The sequence below is a fragment of the Seriola lalandi genome, unplaced genomic scaffold (assembly GCF_002814215.2).
Source record: "Seriola lalandi dorsalis isolate HSWRI2012SDOR001 ecotype SW California unplaced genomic scaffold, Sedor1 jcf7180002052504, whole genome shotgun sequence".
Taxonomy (NCBI): domain Eukaryota; kingdom Metazoa; phylum Chordata; class Actinopteri; order Carangiformes; family Carangidae; genus Seriola; species Seriola lalandi.
The window spans coordinates 526,114-552,547 of record NW_019523057.1 but is presented as its reverse complement, the minus strand read 5'-3'; the positions used below and the strand labels follow the sequence as shown (position 1 = coordinate 552,547).

The following is a 26,434-nucleotide window of genomic DNA, read 5'->3' as shown; positions in this document are numbered from 1 at the left end:
GGGTACACAATATGTAAAACAATACAGGTCAGTTTTATATCTTCAATTTATTTTCTTTTTTTCACACAGTAAGTACATATGGTATGCTTGTATTAAAATGCAATAAATAAGTCTGTATTCTATTTTTGAGTGTTATAACTGGTAGCAAGCCTGGCACAGTTGAATAACAAGTGATCCTTCCACAGCAGAGAAACTAATGCTCGCTGTGTGATTAAAAAGTCAATACGGATGTTGCCATAATATACCATAAACTCACAGGATAAATATTTTTCATCTGCCATAGTGGCCGGTCTAATTAAAAGCGCAGAATCTTTTAATATGAATCGTTCTATCATATTCAGTCTGTGCTGTGTGGATACACGATCTTGATGAGAATCAGACAGCTGACAGTGGACTGAGTGAGTGGGTGGGACTGAAGCATCTAGAGCCAGAAGGACCTGGAGGAGTTTAACTCTAGGCATTAACCAGCTCAGGACTAAATCTGGCCACCAGATAATTCGTTGAAAAGCTTCCTTTCTTCTCACACACACTGTGCCAACACGTGAAGCCTAGCAAGTGGCTCTTTTCAACATGCTGAATGTGTGTAGCATTGTCAGCTCTGTGCACATACATCACCATTTTTAAAAGATTGTAAGCTTAAGAGATACAGTTTTCTTGGAAGGTGTAACCATATTTATTTGGACTCATATGCTGGTCCAATGTATAAAACATAAAGCACTTGGCGACAGTGACAAGAACCTGATCAGAGGCAGGCACATGATGGGCAGCCATCTGCCTCGACTGGTTGGGTTGAAAGAAAGAGAGAGAGAGAGAGAGAGAGAGAGAGAGCAGTACAAAAGAGAAGAAGTTTACAATAATCATGTCAACAGAACAACATACACTATAACCTACTTTTTATATTGGGTTTTACAGATTTTTTACTGGTTTTACTGATACTGAGACTGAGGCCGACCCTTTGGTGGCAGAATGGTAACAGATACACAGCCTGAAATAATAAAAGAATGAGGTGCCAGCTGAAAGTTAAGGCGTAAAGATGAGTTTTAAGTTTGGATTTGAAGGCCTCAACAGAGTTATATCACCTGATGTCAGCAGGAAGGTTGTTCCAGAGGAAGGGGACCTGATAGGAAAAGGCTCTGAAGACAGACAGGAACCCTGTATTCTGAGGGTGAAGAGTATGGGATGGAATATAAAGTTTAAGGAGATCAAGCAGATATGAGAGGTCAAGCTAATTTAAGATTCTGTATGTCATTAAAAGCACCCTTTTCAGATCTAAATTTCACTGACACCACTACCTTTTTCTGCTCTTTCACTTCCTGCACTGTAGGCAGCCGCCTCCTCCTAATCTGGGACAAGCATCTAGGATCAGCTGAGGTCGTCACTATGGTGACCTTTGCTGAGACGACACAGGTCTCCCCTATGGAGCTACGTGAGCCGCCCTGCCTGACTGCGACTCTGTCCCCTGGGCTGCGACGGAAAAAGATGCTATGGCAGAATGCTGTAAAACACATCATGATCCAGCAGGAGCTCAGCGCCCAGGTGACTGGCCATCCCACAGACATCAGTGGATTTGTTGCATCCAGATGGAACTGTTGTTTGTGCTGTTTTGTTTTCTATTGTTTTGTACATATTCCTGTACAAGATTATAAGGACGATATGTACTAAAACAGACATGGTATCCACTGAACCTGTGACTCATGCTACACAAACCTAGGAAAATTTTGCTAAACTGAAACTCATGATTGGTATGACTGCATGGACAGCATGAACATTAGTTATTGGGCTAAAGCAGTCTAGACTATCCATGCAGTAATGAAATGTGGTAATTAGATGTAACCTGAAAGTAAAGGGTCACTAGACACAAATAACAAAAAAAGTAATTTGTCACTTCCAGGGTAGCTTACAGATAGTTTGGGATTTTGGTTTTCACACATTTGCAAATAAAATTTGTTAATGCTGTGACCACCACAATTGAAATTCTATTCGCTTCAACTGCAAAATGGTGGTGTCCAAAATCAAACAGATAAATAGGTATAAATATCAGTAAAACTAAAACTATCTGCATGGGTCAAACTTGGGGAAGTGAGAAAACAATGTATGATTTTTGTAATTCTGGTGAAGCAACCCTTTAAAGGGTCTTAGATCAGTGTCCAAAAACACAAGTCAATGATGATTATGAAGAACTGTTTACCACATATACGTTTGCTTTCCATCATAAAGTCATTACTGTACCATTAAAGTGGTCACTTTTTAAGTGAATAGTATGGATGTTTGGCATCATACCATTCCTAGCAAAGAACACTAACAGTGTCTTTTACAGTAAACACATCTATTTTTCTGTTGCATTATGACAGGTTGGTGTGGAACCAGCACGCAAAATCTTTGTGACGGACACCTACATGGAGGAGATCAACAGACAAATCCGCAACAAGGCCTCACGAGGGGTCACGAAACGCCGCTCCTCCACATTCAGAGTCCAACCTACCCAGGCCCGCAGTTCCACCAGCACACGCAGCAGCATTGGAGGTTCTTTTAATGACTATGCCAGCGATGCAGATTTCTTTGTGCACTGGGGTCACACTATTCGTGGTGTCTACATACCCACCCTGGGTCACACCTTTAGGTCTTGTGACCTGGAGAAACTCTACCAGCAACACTCCTCTCACCAAAGACGCAACTCTTTAGCTATCACAAATGTAATCGATGCTGTGGCCAAGCTACATGTGTTGGTTCTGTACCTTGCACTGGCCCCAGAAACAGTCACGGACACTGTGCGTGGCTGCCTGACGGGCGTTTTCATGGTCTTAGCCATAGCATTGTGCCTAGTGGTGTTAACCTGCAAAGACTCCATGTCCCCGCGGTGGCTCCACTATGCTGGCCTAGCTAGCTGGCTGTCACAGACCACGCAGGTGTTGGGAGGACTGGTATATGGACTAGAAAAGGACCCGTCATGGTACGTTTTGTTCACATTGTTCGCCACATACACGCTGCTGCCGTTACCTCTGCTGTGGGCCATGTGCGCCGGCTCCCTAACCTCAGTACTGCACCTTCTGGTGGAGATATTGCGCTACTACAATGATGCAGTGCTTTTGAAAAAGGTCAGGAAATGCTGATATATTAAACCTTAATAACATTCTCACCCTAGAGCAATATTACAAAAGGTTATGTCTGAAATTTCTTTTTATTACTCAATATCAAACTAAAAATGCTGCTTTATTGGATAAAGTCCTTAAAGATATTACTCATGTGTAAAACCATACTATACATTTTTCATCACACATTAAGATTCCACTAAAATGAGTTACATTCCTCTTCCAGATAAAGTAATTTGCCTGCATAGCACAGTGTTTAAAATTGTGTAAAATACTGGCTGAAGATGTAAAATCCCCTTTTTTCTTTGCCTAGTTCTGCTTCTGCTGTGCATTTCCCATTTCCAATCACTGTTTTGAAATGAACCTGCTGATTCTACAGATCAAGACATGGTTTATACATGAATTGGATTTGCTACTGGCATTACTTCAAACCCATTATTGGACTTAGAGAGTTTATGTTGGTTTATAAACTGTAAAAGCCCACTGAGACATTGTATGTGATATTCCTCTGTAGAAATAATCTTAACTTCAAATGCTTTACCTCTTATGTCCACATATTGTGCACAGGCCTACTATACATGCAACATTTCCCTTTGATGCCACCCTAGTTGTATAAAAGCAGAACCCACTCCCTATTTCTAATCATATGCTTTTAGCTCACATGTTCCCAGTTAAATAAAGTGAGTAAATGTATATTTTCCCTTGGATGCAGGTGTTTGCCAAAGGGCTGCTGTACCTGGGTATGAACACAGCTGGCTTGTTCATCCACTACCTGACAGACCACGTTCAGAGACAGGTGTTCCTGGAGACACGACGCTGTATTGAGGGTCGCCTAAAACTAGAGCAAGAGAACCAGAGACAGGTAGTATGAGGGCTGACATTGTGCTATAGGTTAGACTTGGAGATATAGAGAGATACTGTATTATGACCACTGTAGACTGCTGTCCCTTTGTAGATGGAAGGATAAATGCCTCTCAAATTGTCTCGTGAAGTTTGTGTAAATAGGCATTCTGCTGGTTAAACCATTCACGTCACTTTGGGATAATGTCGGCACACAGGAGCGTCTGGTGCTGTCGATCCTGCCTCGCTTTGTTGCCTTGGAGATGATTGCTGACATGAGCTCTTTGGAAGATGAACTCAATCCTCAGGAGTTTCACAAGATCTATATCCACCAGTACAAAGACGTCAGGTACACACTTACACACACATAATAGTATTTACCAGGCTTATATATATATTATGTTATATTAGAGGATTTTAAGAAAAAAAGTTTATCATAGGTGTTGCCTTTTTCAAATTGAAAATTCATTGATTTACAATTAGTTGTGCATGTGTTGACTGGAAACTCGAGAACAATTTGAATGTGACATGCAGTATAATTCTTTATTTCACAGTTCTTTCTCTGTCTCTCCTCTCTGCAGCATCCTTTTTGCAGACATCAAGGGTTTCACTCTGCTGTCCATGAACTTGTCGTCACAGGATCTGGTTCGAACCCTTAATAAGCTCTTTGGACGCTTTGATCGACTGGCAGAGGTTAAACCCTGAGTACTTCTTTATTTTTACATATTTTTACATAGCGGATAATACATTTTTGACACCCTCCTTCTAATTTCCCTGGTATATTCTCTCATGAAAGGAGCACCACTGCCTGCGAATAAAGTTACTGGGAGACTGTTACTACTGTGTGTCAGGGGTCCCTGAGCCACAGCGAGCCCATGCCCGTCACTGCGTTGAGATGGGCCTGGCTATGATCAACACTATACGGTGAGTTTTAACTCACTGGAGTCCCACCCCACTAATTTCTGACTAGAACTGTCAAAGTTGACACAGAAAGAGACATTCAAACAATATTTCTATTGCATGGTCACTTGACTTCTCACCAACACCAGGTGTGTACGGAAGCAGTTAAACTTTGACCTGGACATGAGGATCGGGATCCACACAGGATCCGTCTTATGTGGGGTGCTCGGGCTGCAGAAATGGCAGTTTGACGTCTGGTCCTGGGACGTGGGCATCGCCAACATGCTGGAGGCCGGGGGAATACCAGGGTTAGTGTCTCTGCTGGTACCTGCCGAGTAATTAATTTTCTCATGTTGTGATTGGAGAGCATTTCGTTGTACAGCACCAATAATTTATTCTGCCTCTCCTTTCTTTCCTCCAGCCGCATCCACATCTCGAGGGCGACTCTGGACAGTTTACAGGGCACCTACAAGACAGAGGATGGTCATGGCCGTGACAGGAACGAGTTTCTAAGGAGACACAGCATCGACACTTTCCTCATCTGCCCTCAGGAGGAAAGGAACAATGTTGACCACACTGAGCCCCCCAAAGTTCAGAAAACAAATCGAACTTGGAACCCTGAGATACTTTTCGGGAACGTCACTGACATGAACAGTGTAGGTGTAGGGATACAAAATATTATTGGGTTCATGGTCTTAAGGTTTTGATCCAAATCCAATGTATCCAATCAATCTGACAATGTTCATATGCTTTCTTTGTGCTCTAGATCCTGGCCTCCTTTACAAACGGTTCGCTTCCCAACATCTGGCAGTCCACCTCCAAAGAGATCAACAAACGCATCAAACATGCTATAGAGGTTCGAAGCAGTGAGCGAATGCACAAGGAGCACATCACGCCACTGACCCTGGTGTTCAAGGACACACACATTGAGGACAAGGTACGCAGCTATAGGGGCAGGCTAGGAAGGTGTTGGTAAGGGGAAAGGTTAGGTTAAGGAAGTCATGTGCTTTATGAACAAAAAGGGATGTTTATGTACCAGTACCTGAAATGATGCAGATGTTTCTTTGCTCTCTTTTGGTTGGTTCAGTTCTCCCAGATGAGAGACGAAATGTTCAACTCCAACTTGGTCTGTTCCTTCATCATGCTCCTCTTTCTCATGGCTGCCCAGGCCCTCATCTCTGCACCCAGGTAGGAAAACACCAATGCTATCCAGTCAAAGTTCACACTGTAAGCGCTGCATTTAGTTTAGTTGCATAGGGGTTTATCAAGCCTGAATGAAGCTTTAGTGTTGTCCCTCCCTTGTAGGTTGCTCTGAGTTAAAGCATCTGCCAAATGAATAAATGTAAAACATAAATGAAGGGTTCATATATCCCGTTTGTTTAAACGTAAATTCTTAGTTGACATATTAAAGGTCAATGATATTTTCACATTGATATTGCCTGGTTGGTTGCTGACATTTTCCCTGAATACCAACAAGTGACAAAATCTCAAAATAATGTCATCTTTGACTTCAGTGGATAGCAGGAACGTAATGGGTTGCAACCTTAAGAAATGATAAATTGTCGATCAAAAACTCCTAGAGAATCTGTATATAAAGAAACTGAACAATAACAAATGTTGTCAGTCATCGTACTGAATGTATCAGCTTTCAAATGCATGCTGTTTGATCATACTACAATTTACTGAACTGCTAGCATTTGATTTTATTTTCCCTTCGGTGCCATCTGCTGGTAAATTCAAGAATGACATGCATCACAGTCTCTCTCTTGGTTCCCAACTCTACCTCTGATTCACATTTTTTCGCCTTTACTCGCACCCTTATTATTTCCTCTTGTCCTCTTCCCTTGTTCTTTCTCTGCAGGTTGTTCCCAGCCATCCTCCAGTTTTCAGTCTTCCTCCTCGCCTACATGCTGCTGCTGCTGTTGGCCCTGGCTGAAGAGTTCAAGTGGACTCCTCCAGCACTGCAACACTTCTGCTGCTGGATGCATGAAAACAACAGTGCCCGCAACATCCTTACCCTCACTGCCATCATCATCAACTTTGGCTTGGCCTCTACTGACATGGTGAGAGAAAAACAACGCAGGGCCAGATTTACATACATAAAAAGGTTTATTAAATTGTCTTTTCCCTGCCACATTTTTCTTTCCTTCTTATACTGCTGTGCATTCATGTGTGCCCTGCACCAGAAGAGATTTTCACAAACTGTATGAACATTAAATTCAGATGAAAGAGCAGTCAATCACACTTAACCATGTGTCCTCCCCTAATTTACATGATCCCTTCTAATGCATATGTATGAAGGAGAGAGTTGCACCTCCCTGCTGACACTTACAGAACACCTCAGATGACAAGCAAACTTTTTTCAAGAACACCAGTCCAAATATGTAACTGACAGAGTAGAGAAGCCCAACCTAGAGCAGTAGAGGTGCTCTGGCCATTAACAGAAACACCAGCTGATACTCCGTCTTTCAGCCTTTTCTTAGCTTGCTTGAGGTTTTATGTGATTTATATTTGATGTGCTGTGTGCCTTGGTGCAGGTATGGTGTATTCTCACAAACACAGTAGAGGCTGACATGATGGACAGAACCGGCACAGCCTCTCGTCCTCTCACTGTCTGCACCTACCCTGAGGTAAGGACAAGAGTAGTCTATGTTTTTAACTTTACAACATATTACCTGAAGAGATTTTACATGATTTCCTGTTTGTTCATCCTAATTTCACAAAAACATATCACAAACATTTAATTTCATACTAAATAATATGTTGTCACATTTTCTTGACCAAAAGTTACCTCATCCAGTCTGCTTCTTCTTTTTTTTTTTTTTAACTTCAAGAAAGTGATGTCATTAAAATGTCCCCATCTTCACTCGCTCTAACTTCTTCTTTACTCCACTGTATCTTCAGATTTTTGTGTTGAGTGGTGTGATCGCCATGGTGACCTGTGCCGTGTTCCTGCGTCTAAACTCTCTGCTCAAGTTGGCGGTCTTGCTGCTGGCGGTGGCTGTATACTCCTACCTCATCCACCTGGCCTTCCTCGCACTCGCACGACATGACATGCTGCACAGGTCAGTGCAAAACACCTGTATACTAAATATCTTTTCCTACTGCTCTGCTGTTGTGCTGAACATCTCTTTAGTCACATTTTCCCTTTTTATTTTACATAATCTCTATTAGTCTACATTTTCCACCTCCCTTCATTAACCTCTGTGCAGGTCTCACTATGTCAGGAGGAAAGGAATCTCCATCCTTCTCATGATGATGTTCATTGTTGCTGTCTTCTACAATGGACGACAGGTATTGTTAAACTCTCTGTCTCAAGCCTGCTGCCGTTTAGCTTGGTTTGCTCGTAAACTTTTAAATTTAAGTTTGGCTATCAGTTTCAGTCAGTCATAACTGTTGTCTCAGCAGATGGGTAAAGGAGTGTGTCGCATAAAGGCAGGTGATCTCTGATTGATGCTGAATCTGCCCTTTGTTCTCCAGTGGGAGGCCACTGCCAGGCTGGACTTCCTGTGGCGTCTGCAGGCCCAACAGGAAGTGGAGGACATGAGAGAGTTGCAGGAACACAACGAGTGTTTGCTGCACAACATCCTGCCTGTGCACGTAGCGCGACATTTCCTGGACCGGAGCAAGAATGACGAGGTACCGAAAACACCCCAGAAATCGACCTGTGACTCTGACAATGAGTTCACATGACTCTTCCTATACTTTAGTCACTTGCCTTTTGGGACCAACAGCTGACCTCTGACCCTGATAACTAAGTGTTTTTCTGAAAAAAAATTTTTATATATCAGCCAAACAAAGAGACCCATCAACTATGTATGACACATCAACTATGTATGACACAATTTTCATTTCAGGAGCTGTACTCCCAGTCCTATGATGAAGTGGGTGTTATGTTTGCCTCCATCGCTGGGTTCAATGAGTACTTTGAGCAGAAAGAGATCAAACACGAAGGAGTGGACTGCCTCCGACTGCTGAACGAGATCATTGCTGGCTTCGATGAGGTGAGTAAAGGACTGAAAATGAAACTGTGACTTGTACAATATGTTCAGATTATTTATTTAACCATATATTTCACTATATTGTAGGGTAATGGGTCATTTGTAAAAACGGTATAGGTGTACAGTATATATTCTGGTACTCACTCAGAGCATTTGAAACAGTATTTACCTTCCTCTTCAGATGATAAAAATAAGAGAAGGTGTCGTTCAATCCAGGTCTTGGGATTGCATCTCATCATTCATTTCTTAATCTTTATCTGTTTCTTCTTACAAGTTGTTGGAGGAGTCGTACTTCCACTACGTGGAGAAGATCAAGACCATCGGGAGCTGCTACATGGCCGCCTCTGGCTTAGCTCCAGACAGAGATGTGGGAGATCTTCTTATACATAAGCATTATTTTTGTTTTGGCTACATTTTGCCCCTCCGTCACTGACAGCAGCTTTACCCACCTCTCTCTCCGTCTAACTATCTATATCATTCTCTCTCTCAGGTGTCCATGGATGAATGGAACCACCTGAGTGAGCTGGTTTTGTTTGCGTTGGCAATGCAGGAGACCTTGAAAGAGATTAATAGGCACACTGCCAAAAACTTTCAGCTGCGTGTGGGTAAGTGGCTGACTGGCACACACACACTCACATAAACAAACTATTGCCGATCATGCGCCATTCTCAAAGACACCTAGTATCATACACCCAGTACTTTCTAATCCTTTTGTCTAAGGTAAATTATTTTCTTTGTTGGACTCAAACAGGCATTGCCCATGGGCCGGTGGTCGCAGGTGTGATCGGTGCCACCAAGCCGCAGTATGACATCTGGGGGTCAACGGTGAACCTGGCCAGCCGCATGGACAGCACAGGTGTTAGCGGACGCATCCAGGTACCTGAGGCCACGCGCAGGATCCTGGCAGAATGGGGCTTTGTCCTGGAGCTACGTGGAGAAATATTTGTCAAAGGGGTGAGTAGCAGAAAATGGCGACTGCTTCTGTACTTCCTGCTGCTAGTGATGATTATATTATACACTTAACTACCATTCACAGTATTACAGCAAAATGAGGAATGGATTTATTTTGCTGGAGAGGTGCGACGTTAAGTCAAGCCTAGTACGGTTCATTTAAGGTCCTAAAATTAATGTGGGTCATATGTTGTGATAGTGGAGCAAATGTTACCTTTTTCATTAGTGCATCCTTTTTCTTGTTGGGAATTCTTGCTGACAGTTGTCCAGCTGTGGCAGCACTTAATTTCAATCACTTGCATGCCAGCCTTTTTGATTTAACACTAACATGTTCAGTTTAAAACACACAGGTGTCTCCTGATATTTTTCTCAACTACTTTGGCACGTGCAGACCACGAACACGATGCAAAACGAAAAGAAGTGACCAAGTGATGGTCACCAATTCAGCAACAGCTGACAATAACACACTGTAGAGCGTTGTTTGATGACAATGGCTGGGTCACAAATTACTACTCATGATAGTGCCCTATTTTTACCCACTAGCATTTTATTTTGAGTGTCTGTAATTTATGCCCTGCCCTCCAAATTCCTTGACATGTCAAAATTTCTGTTGGGAAAAGTCAACTCCATAAATTAAAGCTCCACCTACTATAACTTCAGCCTGAGAGAAGGTCTGATCAGTCAGATAAGGTGAAAACACCTGTGCTGGGGATCAGGAGTGGACAGCTTAAAATAGGCCTTGACACAAGTAAAGGCAATTACTCATTAGCACAAGTGTAGAAATAAACCCCACTTAGCATTAGGGAACAACTTAAATAAGAAGGGCACCTACTGGTGAAGGGAGACAACAGACAGATCAAGTAAAAGCCAACATGCTGCCTGATTTGCATTTCTGTTCGGTGTGCGACTACTGTTGTCATTGCAGGTGAGCGAGCATCAGGGGAAAGTACGCACGTATTTCATCAGCACCATGCGCAGTAAGACGAACAACACTGCAACAGATGGCCGCATGAGGGGGCGGACAGCAGGACGCCTGACACTGGCAGGAGTGGTGTTTGGTCTCGTCCAGGCCAGACACAAGGAAAAGATGAGGGAGACCAACGGGGGGTTCAGCCTGACTCCCTGCACCCTGCAATGCGGAGGGGACTGTTAGGGTCAGATGACTGCAGGTAGACGAGGACACAGTCCAGCCATATTGTTTCTACTGGTTTACACTTTTTACACTTCTCTTATTTCATACCTTGCCATAACAAAATTAGCTGCACACTGGTCATAGGATCCAGTCCCCCCCCCCCCACAACTGTGTCCTCCTCAGCTTTCCTGTCATCTCAAAAAGATATGATAAAGGTTTTGGACAGTATTGTGCTTAATCCACACATATTGGAACTCATCCAAACGCCTGGAGTCCTGAAGCTGAGATTTAATCATTGACCAATAGAGTGGTGTGTTCTGACTGTACTACCAGCTTCTCTTACAGTAAGTCTTGTATCTTGAGAGCATCGCTTTCTGTTTTTTATTGCCATATCTACACATTGTGAGCACTGTTTTCAGTTTTTAAGTTCATTTTCTACAAAGCTAACAAAGGCCAACATGTCTTTTTTTTTTTTTTCTTTTTTTTTTGCTGTTATGATACTCCAGCAAGTCCTCTGACCTCTACGCCAAAACGAAGAATACCTCAAAACAACCACCTCAACCTTTCATAGACTACCAATGGCCTATACAATACTAACTAGTGTTTTACTCTCTTATCATGCATCATTGTTACAATTTTCCAATACAGTTCATGTTGTGAGTTTGTGCATTATTTCTCTGTTGTCCAAAAAATTTCTAAATATCTCTTTCAGAAGGACTTGATTTCAATAAACAGACAGTAATGCAGTTAAGTTTAATATTGTACCTCCATTTTCTGTCATTTCTTTCCATAACTTCCGCTGAGAAGGTATTTTTCATCAGTTTTCATGCCACTGTCAATATTGCTCTGGATTTCTGAGATCTGAACATCTGAACATGACAAATCACACCATAGCCAATTCAGTTTTGCCTTGGTACACTGTGATTACCCTCACTTCAGTTACTTTGCTACAGTTATGTTTCCATCGTAGTTACCATAATGCCAAAAACACTACTCAGGTCACTTTTGCAGGATGGTATAATATTTTTTTACTGTAGGCCTGAATCATATTGATGCTGTCATATGAAAACCACATGAATCTGAATTGAGTTTCTTTTTGTTTTAAAAGTAAACATTGAATTCCTCTATGGGATTTCCAGAGGACTTACTCAGTTACTGGTAATATCAAACTTTTTAAAATGTAAGTAAACCTAAAGGGTATGGTTGAAAATTCATGAACCCTTCAAAATGTAAATAAAAGTAACCAAAAGTCTTTATCAATGTATGTAATATACTGGACTGGGCCTTTAAAAAAAGGCTGTGTTTTCTTAAAGTTCGGTCATTCTGGAAATCTATTCTGTAACAGTCAAATTGTAACATTTTGTTATTTATTTTTCTTAGGTATATTATGTTTATTTTTAATATTTTATACAAAAACATTTAATAGCAAACAATTTCTGCTAATAAAACCAGTAACAACCATAAAACTGTTTTATTTCATTTTAATTGTGCATATGCTTCGTTCTGATGCTTTGTGATTTATTAGTGTTGAACCGACTCACCCTTTTTTGTTCATGAACAGGGAACAGACCACATGTATAATAATGATAACACCAGTGACTGGTTCTGTCACCATGATGTTGTATTATATTATTCTTAATTGTAGCTGGGCAAGTCCTCTGTCTTTTTGGTGTCTTTGATGTAAAGTAAGGGCGTAGGTTCTTTACCTGTTAGTGCCTCTGCTAAAACAGGTGTCAGGTAAACAAAGTTTCCAGCTGCACCAACAGAACAGCAGGATGATTTTCACTGCATCAAGAACAGTCAAGCAGATCAGCCCTGTGGCCTGGAGCCTGCATGGTCTCTTCACACTTTAGATGAATGAGGCAATAGAGGCACAGCCATGTGTCAGGGGTGTTTGCTTTAATGAACATATCCAGCCAGTACCTGAGGAAATATATGTAGCCTAGAAATACACAGATTAAAAAAAGGTCAAGTGTGAAATGTTTTTTTTTCTTTGATGGACACACGGGGGGTCAGGTTTTGACAGAAAAAACATATTTATTATGAGGGAGGATATGGGGTTTTGTTGTTGTTTCCTTTTTTTTTTTTTTTTTTTTACCATAAACTGATTTTCCTCTCCTTATGAGACGAGTTTTCTTAACTCGATTATTTCTGGCTGCAAGTAGCGCGGGTGTTCTACGGTCAGCTCACTGATCGTCTAGTATGAAAGATGTCTCACTCTATAGTTGAAAAATTGGTTTGTCTTGGGCATTTATATTATGTTACTATGCTTTAGTTTTTTATAGGTTTTAGAGGAATATACAGACATAAACACAAACACTGCACAAATCAACTTGTCTGGTGTCTAATAGTCCTTATACAGTAAGCCAGCTTTAAAGAACTTGATACGTAGATAGACTGTGAATTTGTTTCCACCTCCAGGACCTAGACAGAGTTCTAGAAATACTGAGGTCATACATCTGAAAAGGTAACATAAAGAATTATTGGACTTGGCTCAAAAAAGGAAAGAAATAAAGAAAACGTGCTCAGTTGTGTAAAGCTTGTCTTACTGTGTCATTGACAGGATATGGATGGGGGGGGGGGGGGGGGGGTATGAAATATCAGAATCAGCCATCAAAAACATCTATGTTCACTCAAAAGCAGAATGTTGTTCATGTAGACTGGTATTATATATATATATATATATATATATATATATATATATATATATATATATATATATATATATATATGCTGAAAATGAATGTGTGCCAAAGCTTTGCGGGGACGTGTTGGTGTCAGGAAATATCGACAAAGTGAGACCTCTTCTGTTGTGGCACCCTCCATGTAGGCACGCGGGCTTCGCCTCGCCTCTGTGCCTGTGCATTGATTGTTGTGGCTTCTTCTCATCCAGAGAAAGTTCGCCTCCCAGCCCAGTCGTTTAATTTTGCTTTCATACTAAAGAACGATGGCAGATTCCCAGGAGGACAAGCTGTACAAGGCGGAATATGCCAAAAGCGGCCGTGCATCGTGCAAGAAATGCAAAGAAAACATAGCTAAAGACTCGCTGAGAATGGCCATCATGGTGCAGGTAACGTAGCGACGACTGGAGACACTTTATGTGCAGAAACCTGCTCCGTTAGCTGCCTCACTGCCACGGTGTTGCTGTTGATATTCGGTTTGCTATTCTGTGGGTACAGCGAGTATTAGTCAGCTAACCGGAGAATAAGAATATGTAGTTTATAATGTGGTTTCACTTCAGTAGGTTAGGCCCTCGTTAGCATTTAAATGGCTGACATTGTCTATTGAATTTTGTTCACAAAGAGCCACCGAGCCTTTCATTCGGCTTATCGCAGCAGTGCATCCTGCTGTTCAGTAAAGGTTTACTCATACATTCATGATGCAGCTTGAGGTTAACACTCAGTTCGGGGCTGGTTTAAATATCTGCGTCGATCTGGATAGACAAAACCGCAACAGAAACAATTCTGGTCTGAAAAAGCTGCTGCTCCCCTACAGGGAATTAATCAACCAAGAAGCTAATGTGAAGAAACCTCCAATGTCATTCTCCTAATTCATGGCCTGTGGAGCAGCTCCAGATTTTCAATTACTGGACTTCAATCAGACTGAATCAGTTTGTTTAGTAAGTCTGCGGTGAAGTCAGCACTGGCACAGGACACTTTCTTCACTTTAGTATTTATTTCATTTTAATGAATGCCCATATTTAAATAAACATTTTTTTGTCCAGTTAATAGAGAATCTATATTTGTACTGTAGATAAATATGAATCAAATGATAAGTCTTTTAAATTTTGGAAGTATTCCTCACTCTTTCTCATCGCGATAGTTGATGTTGTCTATTTGCCCACCCCACCATGGAAATATGATAAATGGTACAATGACATCACATAATGACCAAAGAACTACAAAATGGATTTAACTTAAGTCACTCTGCTGTATATCTAGACTATCTATTTGACTTTTGGTAAATTCTTCCTCTTAAGGTTCTACACCATAGAGACAATATGATAATAATTTAGGACCATCTTTCCTCATACATAAGGAACAATTTACTCTGCTCTGAGCATCACAAATATTATGTGTTATCTGTTTTATAAGATGAGAAATAAATTAATCATACTTAATAAAGATTTTAACTCACAAGTCCAGGAAGATATTTTCTAGTGAGCCGCTATTAAGACATGTTCCATGGCAGGCGTTTGGAGTTTTTCATCTCATATCCTCTCCAGTTCACTGTAAACATACTGAATGAATTAAACATGTCCTGTTTGTTCTTTGTCCTCCAGTCCCCCATGTTTGACGGGAAGGTCCCCCACTGGCACCATTTCTCTTGCTTCTGGCAGCGAGCAGCAGCTCAATCCACTGGAGACATTGCTGGGTACTCTGCCCTCCGCTGGGAAGACCAAGAGAAGGTCAAAAAGGCCATTGAAAGTGGTGGAGCTGCAGGAGGTCAGTAAAAGTATTGGTAAAATGACGTAACGCCACACCCAGTGATGTTCACAGACTCCTTATTGTCCCAGTGTGCCTGCATGGAGATGGTCAAGCAAATTAATAAGCTTAACGTCATGCTTACAGAGAGGCACTAAGCACACTTATTGAATGAGGGGGTAAAAGTTTCCTATTAAACAGGTACAGAAATGGGCATCATCCCTGGAGCGCAGCAAACAGTGAATAAATTCTCCTGTAGCACTGTAAAAATCACTGAGATATGAGGAAAGAATTGCTGTCTGCTCAGGTATGAACATTTATAGCCGTTATTTATTACTTTTATCAGTTAGAAAAAAAAAACAGGTTCATAGAAAATACATTCGGCATCTCTAGAAGAATATATTAGAGAGGTCTGAAATAAATTTGCTTCCTGGTTATCAAAGTTTAGTGCTGTGTGTATAAGATATTTATGCATGTACTGCCAGTCACATTTCTGCAATCTAGTGAATATTATTTATTCAAAGAATTTTTTCACATATATAATTTTTCATTACTTGATTACACTGCATAATTTGAAAGTGAAAATTGCATAACTTTGTTCTTGTAGGGAAAGGGGACCAGAAGGGTGGCGCTAAAGGGGAGAAGACACTGAATGACTTTGCAGTGGAATATGCCAAGTCGAATCGCAGCACATGCAAAGGCTGTGAGCAGAAAATAGAAAAGGTTAGCAGCCACTTCTGTAAAACTGTTTGAATACAACAATAACTAATATAACTGCTATCAATTTAATGTCAATGATGTAAATAGTAGATGTTGTGCCTCACAAGTTGTATCCTATGGAATTGCTTTTCTACCACCTCTGATCCTCTGGCCTCTCCTTCAGGATCAGATTCGTGTGTCCAAGAAAACTGTGGACCCAGAGAAGCCCCAGCTGGGTCTGATCGACCGCTGGTACCACACAGCATGTTTCGTGAGCCGCAGGGAGGAGCTGGCCTTCAAACCTGAATACAGTGCTGCCCAGCTGAAGGGTTTCAACGCGCTACGAGCTGAAGACAAGGAACAGCTCAAGAAGAGGCTTCCTGCTGTCAAATCTGAAGGGTGAGACAAAAAAATAGAGGATCATATTCTTTTGTGCAGGGTGGGTACTTTTAAGATTGTGAAGAATGTTTGCAGTTTGACATTCAGTGTTCAGAGTTGGGGATCACAAGCCTGGTCATGTCTGGTGTGCGTTTTGGACCGCAGCACCCTCTCTATCATCATCACCAGCCCTGTTTGAAGCCTCTCTGTCTTCCACTATTCTGCAGCACAAGAAAATGGCTTTAAATGTGTCCCTGAAAGCCGTCATTGTGTACGCATACAGGAAAGGGTTAACAGCAGAGTTCGCATGTGACAGGATGATGGCAGTGAGCAGCAGCTCGAGTGGTACAGGACAGTGTGGGCAGAGCAACAGGAAGCAGTTGATGATGTGAAGCGGGATCCAGCAGATTGTGAAGAGGAAAAGAACCAGAAAAAGCGTAGTAGCCGTCTTCACCTCGCGCCGCATGCTCGCCGCAGCCCTTGCTTGCCTCTCCCCTCTGCCGCTTTGCTCAGATGCGATGCGTCTCACCTGCTGCTTGACCATGACAAAGATTTGAGCATAGATGAGAAACATGATCACGAGGGGTGTCAACACACAAGCAAAGAAGTTGAAATAGACCATGTAGGTCATGTCCACCACCAAGACAAAGAAACAGTAGCCTGAATCAGGTGGTGCCTTGTGCCACCCCATGAGCGGCACGAGTCCAATGAGAAAGGCCAGGAGCCATGTGGCGAGAATGACCAGCACGGCGTTGCGAGACGTCATCAGGACCTGGTAGCGGAAGGGCATGAAGATGGCCACGTAGCGCTCCACAGCCACTACCAGAAGGCAGAAGATGGAGCTCTGGGTGAACATTATCAAAACACTCAGCATGAGAAGACACAGGTAGAGGCTGTGACGCGGTAAACCAATATCAGTCAGGATGGCACAGGGAATGGCAATGGCGCCCACACAGATGTCAGCGACCGCAAGTGAAACCAAGAAGTAGTTAGTGACAGTGCGTAGCTTGCGGTTGATGCCCACGGCAACACAGACCAGTAAATTACCGACTGTGGAGAGAAAGGCGATGACGAGCTCAGCAGCCATGTACGCGACATTTGGGGAAATCACCAAGTCAGCAGGCGGAGGTGACGGAGACGGTGAAGAGGAGGTGACAGAAGCAGTTGAAGAGCCCAGGAAAGGTCGTAAGGAAGGGGAAGAGAGATGGGATGAGTTTGTAGTTTGCTGAAAAGTGTGGAGGATCAGCAGTGCGCTTGTGTTTTCCATAGTTGTCCTAAAGAGAGAAATAAGATTTAAGTTAGAAGTCAAGCTGAACTACTCAGAATGGTCATGAAATGCACGAAAGCAATAAAATGACTCACCAGGATACAGTCGTGTGGTCCTGTTTAATAAAAGTGTTGCTGCTCAAGAAACTAAGAACTCCATCATCGCTCTTCTGACAGCAGGGAAACCGATTTAATACACCTGCCCTCACCTTAAAATCACATGAACACTCCTGTTTAAGCAAGACACTATTTTATAGAAATCCCTTCCTCCCTCATGATGTCACCTGTTGTCAGATAAGGGATGTTTGTCAGACAGAGACTGACTGCCATTCGGTGGTCATTAACTAAAATGCTAGTGTGTGACTGGTCTCATGAGGAGCTAATAGATTTGTCAGGGCAGGATGGATGATATCAGCATTGACGCCTGGGATTGTGAAGACATGTACCAGCTTGTGTTTGTGTCTCCATTAACTGATGGGGCCCTAATGAATTTGCTTGATGAGTAAAGGTGTCAGATTCAGCCTTGTTTGTTCCTCATCTGGATCATCCTGTGTCCCTTTTTGACCTCATTTAGGAAGTTAATTTGGATGTTTTATTTTTCACCTTCTTTTTTGTCCATGCTGAACAAAACAAAACCACAAACGTTTGGAAGAAAACTTACCGTGACTTTGACCTTGTGTTTGCTGATGCAGAAAGCGTAAAGCTGATGAAGTGGATGGAGTATCAAAGAAACAGAAGAAGGAGGAAGAGGATGAGAAGAAGAAGCTGGAAGAGCAGTTGAAGGTACTTTTTTTTATATACGTCTTATTTTTTATTTTTTGGAGTAAACGTGACATTATATATGGTGACCATAATGTTGTTAATATGTTGCTCTGTTGTTGTCTGTGGTGTTTGCATGCATCCAAAGAACCAAAGCCAGCTGATTTGGGGAATCAAGGACAAGCTGAGGAAATTTTGTTCCATCAATGACATGAAGGAGCTGCTGATTGCAAATGGCCAGGAGGTTCCCTCTGGAGAGTCCAATGTAAGAGAAATATTCTCTGGATCTAAACATTCACTGTATTCTGAACATTGAAGATCCACCTGTATCCAGATGTGGAAGAACATTGTTTTTGCATTTATTACTCATGAATTTAGTACAAAACTGACTCCCATAATGCAATCACCTGTGCTTCTGCTGTACATTCAACACTTTATTTCAATGATGATTGTTATCAGAGTCCGTGTTCTGCCACATACAGTTATAGTTATTGTGTTTTATCACACATGTTTTTTAATCAACAGGTTGTTGACTCCCTGGCTGACGGTATGGCCTTCGGTGCACTTGAAGCCTGTAAGGAGTGCAAGGGCCAGCTGGTGTTCAAGGGTGATGCTTATTACTGCACAGGCGACATTTCAGCTTGGACAAAGTGTGTGTTCAAAACAGCAACACCTGCACGCAAGGACTGGGTCATCCCAAAGGTAGGTCACCTCATTTCAGGACTCTCTCTGGTTCTTTTTCAAGACTCCTTTACCAGCTCAAATCATTAGTCTGAGCCTGTGAGCAGCATTCAGGGAAGGGAGCTGATTAAAGGAAGACGTGCACCAAAATTATGAAAAACTCTTTATTCCAATTATATTTAACAACTTCTAATCAACTATCCTGGCTTGTCATGTCATTTCAGGAATTCAATGAGGTTCCCTTCCTGAAAAAATTCAAGTTCAAGCGACAGGACAGAGTTTACCCCAAAGAAGCTCCCAACCAAGCCCTGACAGAAGCCAAAGCCAAACCCCTGGCTAGTGCATCGAGTGCCCCGACTGAGCGACTGCCAGAGGGAGCACCTTCAGGTGAGAGAAGAAACTTGAAGGAGAATATTAATATCCTTAATATATTAGATTTAAAAAAAAAAAAATTATATTCTGTCTGTATGCAGAGCTTGTGATTCGATTCAATTGAGGCGCTGAATATGCAATTAAATTGTATTTTTTAACTTTGACATAAGGTTAAGTATAAGATTTTGTCAAATTATGCCTAATTATATTTTGAGAGTAATAAGAAAATCTTCAGGAAAATGATTGAAATGAAAACAAATCAAAACTGCAAATTTCTAAATAATTTAGATGCATCAGTACAATGTTATATATCAAATAAGTATGTGGTGGTGTTTTTTGGGCCCATAGACAAACCTCTGACGGGTATGAAACTGTTGGGTGTGGGTAAGCTGACCAAGAACAAGGATGATTTGAAGGCTGCTGTAGAGGAGTTGGGTGGAAAGATTACCAGCACAGCCAGTAAGGCCTTGCTCTGCCTCAGCACCAAGAGTGAGTAACGATTCAATAAAGGGACATTTATGTATGGGACAATAAATTCCCTTAGTTACATTTAAAAGCTTATTTATTTATTTATGTAATATTTCCAACTTCTGTTGCATTCTCTGTCCTCATGTTTTCACAGAGGAAGTAGAGAAGATGAGTAAGAAAATGGAAGAAGTGAGGGATGCTGGCGTGCGTGTGGTCTCCGAAGATTTCCTCACGGACATCAAGTCGTCGGGTAAAGCTCTCCAGGAACTGGTCTCCCTGCACGCCATCTCACCTTGGGGTGCAGAGGTCAAAGTTGAGGCCCAGTGCCCGTCTGTGGCCTCTAAGTCTGGAGCACTGGCTACCAAGAGCACGGGGAGAGTGAAGGAGGAGGAAGGTAAAGGATATTTGTTGCTGTAGTTAGCAGTATGTGCTAACAGTTGTTTCTGTAAATGTTGGGCCTCATGTAGGTTTGTGTTGTAGTGCAGGACTGTTCTACCGTTTGTGTTTATTTATAAATAATTGCATATACATTATTACAGGTGGTAGCAAAGCCAAAAAGGTGAAACTCACAGTCAAAGGGGGAGCTGCTGTGGATCCAGATTCAGGTACTCATGAGTACTACTGCATTGAAGAAATAATCTCTCTGTCAGTTTTCATCTTCTGAATCTGACTGGTGAATTTGATTTATTTGATTTATTTTATTTTATTTTTTTTGTAGGTCTGGAGAACAGCGCCCATGTCCTGGAACAGAGTGGGAAGATGTACAGTGCCACGCTGGGTCTTGTAGACATTGTCAGAGGAACTAACTCTTATTATAAACTGCAGCTGCTAGAGGATGATGTACAGAAAAGGTGATTTCACTTCTTTTGGTCATAGTGCAGAGGCTATTAAAAGGAACATTCAGGTCAGAAAGAGAGGCAACAGACAAAAACCATGCTGTATCTTAAATGCTAGCGCCAGTGCGGTAGTGCTGTTTGTTTGTTTGTGTTGTTTTTTTCCATCCCATTATACTTCCTTAGCTCTATCCAAAGACTAACTTGAATGTCTCTTACACTTCCCCTCTGTGTCATCTGTGTGCAGGTACTGGGTGTTCAGGTCATGGGGTAGGGTGGGTACAACCATCGGAGGCAACAAGCTGGACAAGTTTCATGACAAGAACTCGGCCCTGGACAACTTCCTGGGTGTATACAAGGAAAAGACGGGCAACGACTGGGGTTCCTCCAACTTCACCAAATATCCCAATAAGTTCTACCCGCTGGAGATTGACTATGGACAGGTACGCACAAACATGCACAAAATGAAGAAGCAAATATACCACAGCGTAGTTATTACTGTACCTTACTGACTTTTATTTTTACATGTCATTTTTTTATGTTACTGGGCAGGATGAGGAGGCAGTGAAGAGGCTGACAGCGACCGCTGGCACCAAATCCAAGCTAGCCAAACCTGTCCAGGAGCTGATCAAGATGATCTTCGATGTGGAGAGTATGAAGAAGGCCATGGTGGAGTTTGAGGTAAGACTTTTTAATTTGTTTGGAGAATAAACATGTGGGAAAGAAACCCCATTAAATAGTTCTAGCTTGTTCTCCTCAAAGGGAAACAAAAAACAGCTGTTTTGATAAATCATATCACATCGTCTGGGAATGTGGGAAGCATTTGTGGAGATGCTCTGTTTATGATTTAATACCATGGACTTAAATACAATGGTGTATGTGAATTTGCACGCTTATGTTTCTATTTTCAAAGCCAGCATATCAATCTAGTCTTGTGGTGTATACACTTAACTGAAAGCTAATAGTAAACATGAGAAGGTTCCACATATCCATCGCAATAAAAGTTGAGTTGTTTTTTGTAAAGGAAGTACATTGTGCATCCAACTTTTTTGTATCAGCAGCACAGTAAAAAAAATTGCCTTTTCTACAATTGAAGAATAATGTTAATGCAATCCCAGTGTGCGCATTATTCCTCCATGTGTTCCACATATGTCCAGCTTAAATCTCCTTTCCTGTCTGCAGATCGACCTTCAGAAGATGCCGCTTGGAAAGCTGAGTAAGAGGCAGATCCAGAGTGCCTATGCTCTTCTCACTGAAGTACAGCAGGTCAGTAACCAACAGCTCCTCCTGCAGGGCCATCCCAGTTTTCACCCTTTTGTTTTGTGTTACTTTTAATTCAAAAAGACGTACATATCTGTGGAGAATGTTCTCAGTCTTTTAATAATTACATCAACTATATTATTTTTCTTTTTTCCTCATAGGCTGTGTCAGATTGTGTGGCAGAGGCACAGATACTGGATCTCTCCAACCGCTTCTACACCTTGATACCTCATGATTTTGGCATGAAGAAACCTCCACTGCTCAGCAACCTGGACTACATTCAGGTGAGGGCACAAATAATGTGCATTTTCTCTTGTTCTGTCATCACACTGATAAGCCCAATGCAGATTTAAGATGTGGGCGGATAAATACATCTGCATACATCTCTGTCCAGGCTAAAGTTCAGATGTTGGACAACCTTTTGGATATTGAAGTGGCCTACAGTCTGCTTAGAGGAGGGGCTCAGGATAATGAGAATGATCCCATCGACATCAACTACGAGAAACTCAAAACCAGGATTGAGGTAAGTAGTGTAACCCCTGTTTAACTCTTTGATAGTGATGGACGATGTGCAACATCATGCATTTTCCCCATTTTCTCCAATGAAAATAATGTTCAGCTTGGTGACTCTAGAAAGAGATTATGATGGGAAAGCCTAAAGGATGTGACATGTTCATTTCACAGGTTGTTGACAAGACCACCGATGAGGCTGAGATCATTATGCAATATGTTAAGAACACCCATGCTGCCACGCACAACACTTACACACTGGAAGTGCAAGAAGTAAGTAATTATTGTGAAAAACAGTTTAAACAAGACATGAAGCATGAATAACATGCTGTACGTGTAAGTGTTTGAAAGTCATAAATGATCAACTTTTTATCTTCTTTCAGATATTCAAAATTGTTCGTGAGGGAGAGCACCAGCGTTACCGTCCCTTTGAGGAGCTACACAATCGCCAGCTACTGTGGCACGGGTCTCGCGCCACTAACTACGCTGGTATCTTGTCTCAGGGTCTTCGTATTGCCCCTCCAGAAGCCCCAGTGGTGCGTGGTGTTTGTTATTAAATGAGTTGGCATTATTCTTGCTGATGATGATATATCAATACCTCCCTATTCATAAAGAGATGTGTTGTGTAAATGTTTCAAGTTGATTATTCTCATGAATTACTGTTCTGCTTCATTTTCTCTAGACTGGTTACATGTTCGGCAAAGGTGTGTACTTTGCTGACATGGTGTCCAAGAGTGCAAACTACTGTCACACCTCCCAGTCAGACCCTGTAGGGCTCCTACTGCTGGCTGAGGTTGCCCTCGGCAACATGTGAGTGACATTCCTAGTTCTTCAAAAATGCCTATTTCTTATTTGTTTTATTAAATATGTCTGTGATGCAGATGTAAATGAATGTGTCTTGCTTTTTTTTTTTTTTTTTTTCACTGCAGGCATGAATTAAAGAAGGCCTCTCACATAACAAAATTACCGAAGGGCAAACACAGTGTTAAAGGTGAGAAACTGGTAGCAGTAGCAGTGTTAAGGCACATTGCTGTGAACAGTTTATTGCGGATTACTGTTTAATAATTCAAGAACAGTGATGGGAAATGTATCTATACACCACATTATATAAACAGCAGGTCAATGTAATTATAGCACTTTGCCTCTTTTAATGTGAATAATAATGGAAAAAATATATTTTGGAAAGTACTGTAACTGCTGAATGCTATAAAGATACAACATTCATATAAAATACTTGCATATGCTATGGTAAGAATTTAACAGTAATATTTGTTTATTAATGTGCTTTTCTGCTGACTAGCTGCTAATGTGTGTTTAATGTACTAAATGTATTTACTGGACATTTTGGAAGATTTTGTGGATGTAGAGGTTTGGTTTCTGGTCTTTCTCGGACCTTTGCTCTAACATTTCTTTTTCTTTTCAGGTTTGGGAAGAACTGCTCCTGATCCAGGTGCTGCTGTCAACTTAGAGGGGGTGCAAGTGCCTCTGGGAAAAGGCGTCCACACTAACATTGACGACACAAGTCTACTGTACAACGAGTATCCTTTAATACTTATCTCCTGGTTTGTGGTATTGATAATAATTTTGCCAAATGGCCTTACATTTATCCTGCAGATATTGTTGAGTAAACTGATTCGAGCTGAATTTGTAACCATTAACTTGTAAAAGTATAGCTTTCATTACTGTGCGTTCAGTTTTACTCTTTTGCCAAGAATCACAGCATGACTATCAGCCTGAATTTAGGCCTGATGTTGCTGTTCTGTTTTTGGACCTAAGCCCATTTTAAGCCCCTTTTACACTGGTCAGAAAAACCTGGTAAGACCCACATATATCTGGCTTTTGTCAGCAATGGAAAAGGGTACAATTGGCACCCGCTGCTGGATCAAATGACTGAAGTAGACATGGGTTTAGATTGATTGTGAATGACTGTTTACATGAGGAGGACTTATGCTGAGAGAGCACAGCTTATCTTTTCTGGTGAGAAAAGTTCTTTTCTAACCTGATCATGATGTAGACCACTCTGAGGCACCAATGTTTTTTCACTCCTGGATGAAATTTTATTTTCTTACATAAACTCATGATAATTGATAATTTGCATGAGCTCATAGCCGCTAAATGTCTATTTTAAGGACAAAAAGAAACAAAGCAGTTGAAACCTCTTTGTATGGTGTTTTTTGGTAGTGTACTATCTTGTCCTAACCCGATTTTCTCAGGCCTCTTAGAGTTATTAAATTAAACTAACCCTAGAACATCTATTTCTGTTTACCACTCATGTCTGTAATTTGTGAAATGCCCACTTTTTTTTTTCACTGTGTTTGTCATATTATCTGTATAGTCTCTATTTTCCTTAACCGCCACTCCTCTAGGTACATTGTGTATGATGTAGCACAGATAAACATGAAGTATCTCCTGAAGATCAAGTTTAACTACCAGACGTCCCTGTGGTGAGATGGGCTGTGTCAGAACCTCCTTCAGTGAAAACAAAGACCACTGCTGCCTCCAAATGCCTGGGCTTCATTCTCTGCAACAGAAGATGTTTGGCAAAGGAGCGATGCCATACCACGCTTTACAGTGGTCATTGAAAATCTCCAGTCACTTAATTGCTTTTTCATCAGGTTAACTAGCTGGCAGCCTTTCTTACTTTTGCATTAGGTATTTTAATACCTACTTCTGACTCAAAACTGTGGGTCACAGCTCAGTACAGTAGTTGAAGCACAGTGCATACTACAACGAAAGGGTTTTGGTTTAGACATGGACAACAGAAATGTTAGTTTTCTGTCTCACGTGGTAATCTTGAATTTGAGAAAGGTATCATGTCTTGAGTCTTTTAATAAAGCTGTAGTTAATAAGGCATAGTACTGCAAAATAGATAGCTCTGAGTTGTGAACAACCAGTCTGCAGACATACACAAACCAATGTTTATATTTTGCAAAGTTTCCCCAGTAAAATAGCCACTAAGATGAACATTTTTTAGACTGTTGGGTTCAAAAATACTGTACAAGGTTTGACCTGTATATATGTGTTTCGTTGTTTGTCTCTCGAACTGTCTTCCTTGCAGAAAATTAAAGAAAAATAGAACATTGTAGTTCATGTTTATGCAGGATATTCTGTGAAAGAAACAACTGCCATTGTATGTGGTACACTTTTTCCTAGTGTTTTTCTTGCTTACCTCAAACAAAATAAAAGACAAAATTTCATGTCTGTGATTGCAATTTGTTTTATTTTCAGTGGGGAAATGAATGTAAATCTGTAAGATTTTCAAACTAATAGGATACTTGATTTATTTCCTTTAGGGGTTTCTCTTTTCTTCTCTTTAGCTTGGGCAGGTCAAAGGTCAGGGTCAGCAAAATATGTACTCCATAAGCTATGGGATTCCTGAGGATGTTAGATTGTGCTTTAAGTTGGAACTTGTAGTTGGATTTTTAAGAAAAAAGAAATCTTGCTGCCTAAATACACAAAAATTAGAATTTACTAACGTAATTCCTCATTTGAAAGGGGTTTTTCAGGGAAGTCATTTTTAGACTGGTTTTCTGGTGCTATATATAACTCCAAAGCAACAACTTGCACATGGGGGGATATATTTAAACTAAAAAAAAAGCATTGACACCGCCTTCTCAGTAATGAAGAAAAATTAAATACGTGACAGTAACTTGTGTGTTGTATGAAACAATGGAGGGCTGTTGCTGAATGGCCATTCAGTCCAGTTTTTGATATGAAACGGTTTTCTAAGCATTTCCCGTTTTCGTACAACACTTTGTACGAAAAGTTGTCAAATTAATGTGCATATGAATTGAATATGTAATACAAAGTGAATTTCCAACCATGAGTTTGATAAATTATTGTATTTTTATTTCTCAAATCGCCCTCCAGA

General features: G+C 41.2%; 3 protein-coding genes across 3 annotated transcripts; 2 read left to right on the top strand and 1 right to left on the bottom strand.

Annotated features, from left to right (window-relative positions):
- Nucleotides 1–1,328: 1,328 nt before the first annotated feature.
- LOC111650568 (adenylate cyclase type 8) lies at nt 1,329–11,670 on the top strand. The gene is made up of 20 exons (XM_023400470.2): nt 1,329–1,536; nt 2,352–3,095; nt 3,802–3,951; nt 4,148–4,278; nt 4,511–4,622; nt 4,726–4,853; nt 4,979–5,137; nt 5,251–5,485; nt 5,596–5,766; nt 5,917–6,017; nt 6,691–6,892; nt 7,367–7,459; nt 7,734–7,894; nt 8,042–8,123; nt 8,310–8,468; nt 8,687–8,833; nt 9,105–9,197; nt 9,321–9,435; nt 9,582–9,784; nt 10,707–11,670. Exons 1-20 carry the CDS (start codon nt 1,381–1,383, stop codon nt 10,932–10,934), a joined length of 3,570 nt encoding a protein of 1,189 aa, XP_023256238.1. The 5' UTR covers nt 1,329–1,380; the 3' UTR covers nt 10,935–11,670.
- Nucleotides 11,671–13,741: 2,071 nt separating this feature from the next.
- Nucleotides 13,742–25,760, top strand: parp1 (poly (ADP-ribose) polymerase 1). The gene is made up of 23 exons (XM_023400501.2): nt 13,742–13,983; nt 15,196–15,358; nt 15,945–16,060; nt 16,221–16,435; nt 18,373–18,463; nt 18,588–18,704; nt 18,965–19,141; nt 19,345–19,507; nt 19,841–19,981; nt 20,115–20,354; nt 20,500–20,565; nt 20,679–20,811; nt 21,041–21,236; nt 21,346–21,474; nt 21,976–22,059; nt 22,215–22,337; nt 22,448–22,576; nt 22,738–22,836; nt 22,947–23,099; nt 23,246–23,373; nt 23,493–23,554; nt 23,987–24,101; nt 24,930–25,760. The coding sequence occupies exons 1-23, from the start codon at nt 13,861–13,863 to the stop codon at nt 25,009–25,011; spliced, it is 3,045 nt and encodes a 1,014-aa protein (XP_023256269.1). The 5' UTR covers nt 13,742–13,860; the 3' UTR covers nt 25,012–25,760.
- On the bottom strand, nt 16,551–17,745 carry adorb1a (adenosine receptor B1a). The gene has a single exon (XM_087172389.1). The coding sequence runs from the start codon at nt 17,679–17,681 to the stop codon at nt 16,551–16,553; it is 1,131 nt and encodes a 376-aa protein (XP_087028515.1). The 5' UTR covers nt 17,682–17,745.
- Nucleotides 25,761–26,434: the final 674 nt, after the last annotated feature.

Coding starts and splice junctions, on each gene's coding strand:
- LOC111650568 (XM_023400470.2), top strand. CDS start 1,381: ATGGTGACCTTTGCTGAGACGACACAGGTCTCCCCTATGGAGCTACGT. Junction 5,138..5,250: donor GAGGCCGGGGGAATACCAGG/GTTAGTGTCTCT, acceptor TCTTTCCTCCAG/CCGCATCCACATCTCGAGGG. Junction 8,469..8,686: donor ACCGGAGCAAGAATGACGAG/GTACCGAAAACA, acceptor TTTTCATTTCAG/GAGCTGTACTCCCAGTCCTA.
- parp1 (XM_023400501.2), top strand. CDS start 13,861: ATGGCAGATTCCCAGGAGGACAAGCTGTACAAGGCGGAATATGCCAAA. Junction 16,436..18,372: donor CCTGCTGTCAAATCTGAAGG/GTGAGACAAAAA, acceptor TTGCTGATGCAG/AAAGCGTAAAGCTGATGAAG. Junction 23,374..23,492: donor GAGGTTGCCCTCGGCAACAT/GTGAGTGACATT, acceptor TTTTCACTGCAG/GCATGAATTAAAGAAGGCCT.
- adorb1a (XM_087172389.1), bottom strand. CDS start 17,681: ATGGAAAACACAAGCGCACTGCTGATCCTCCACACTTTTCAGCAAACT.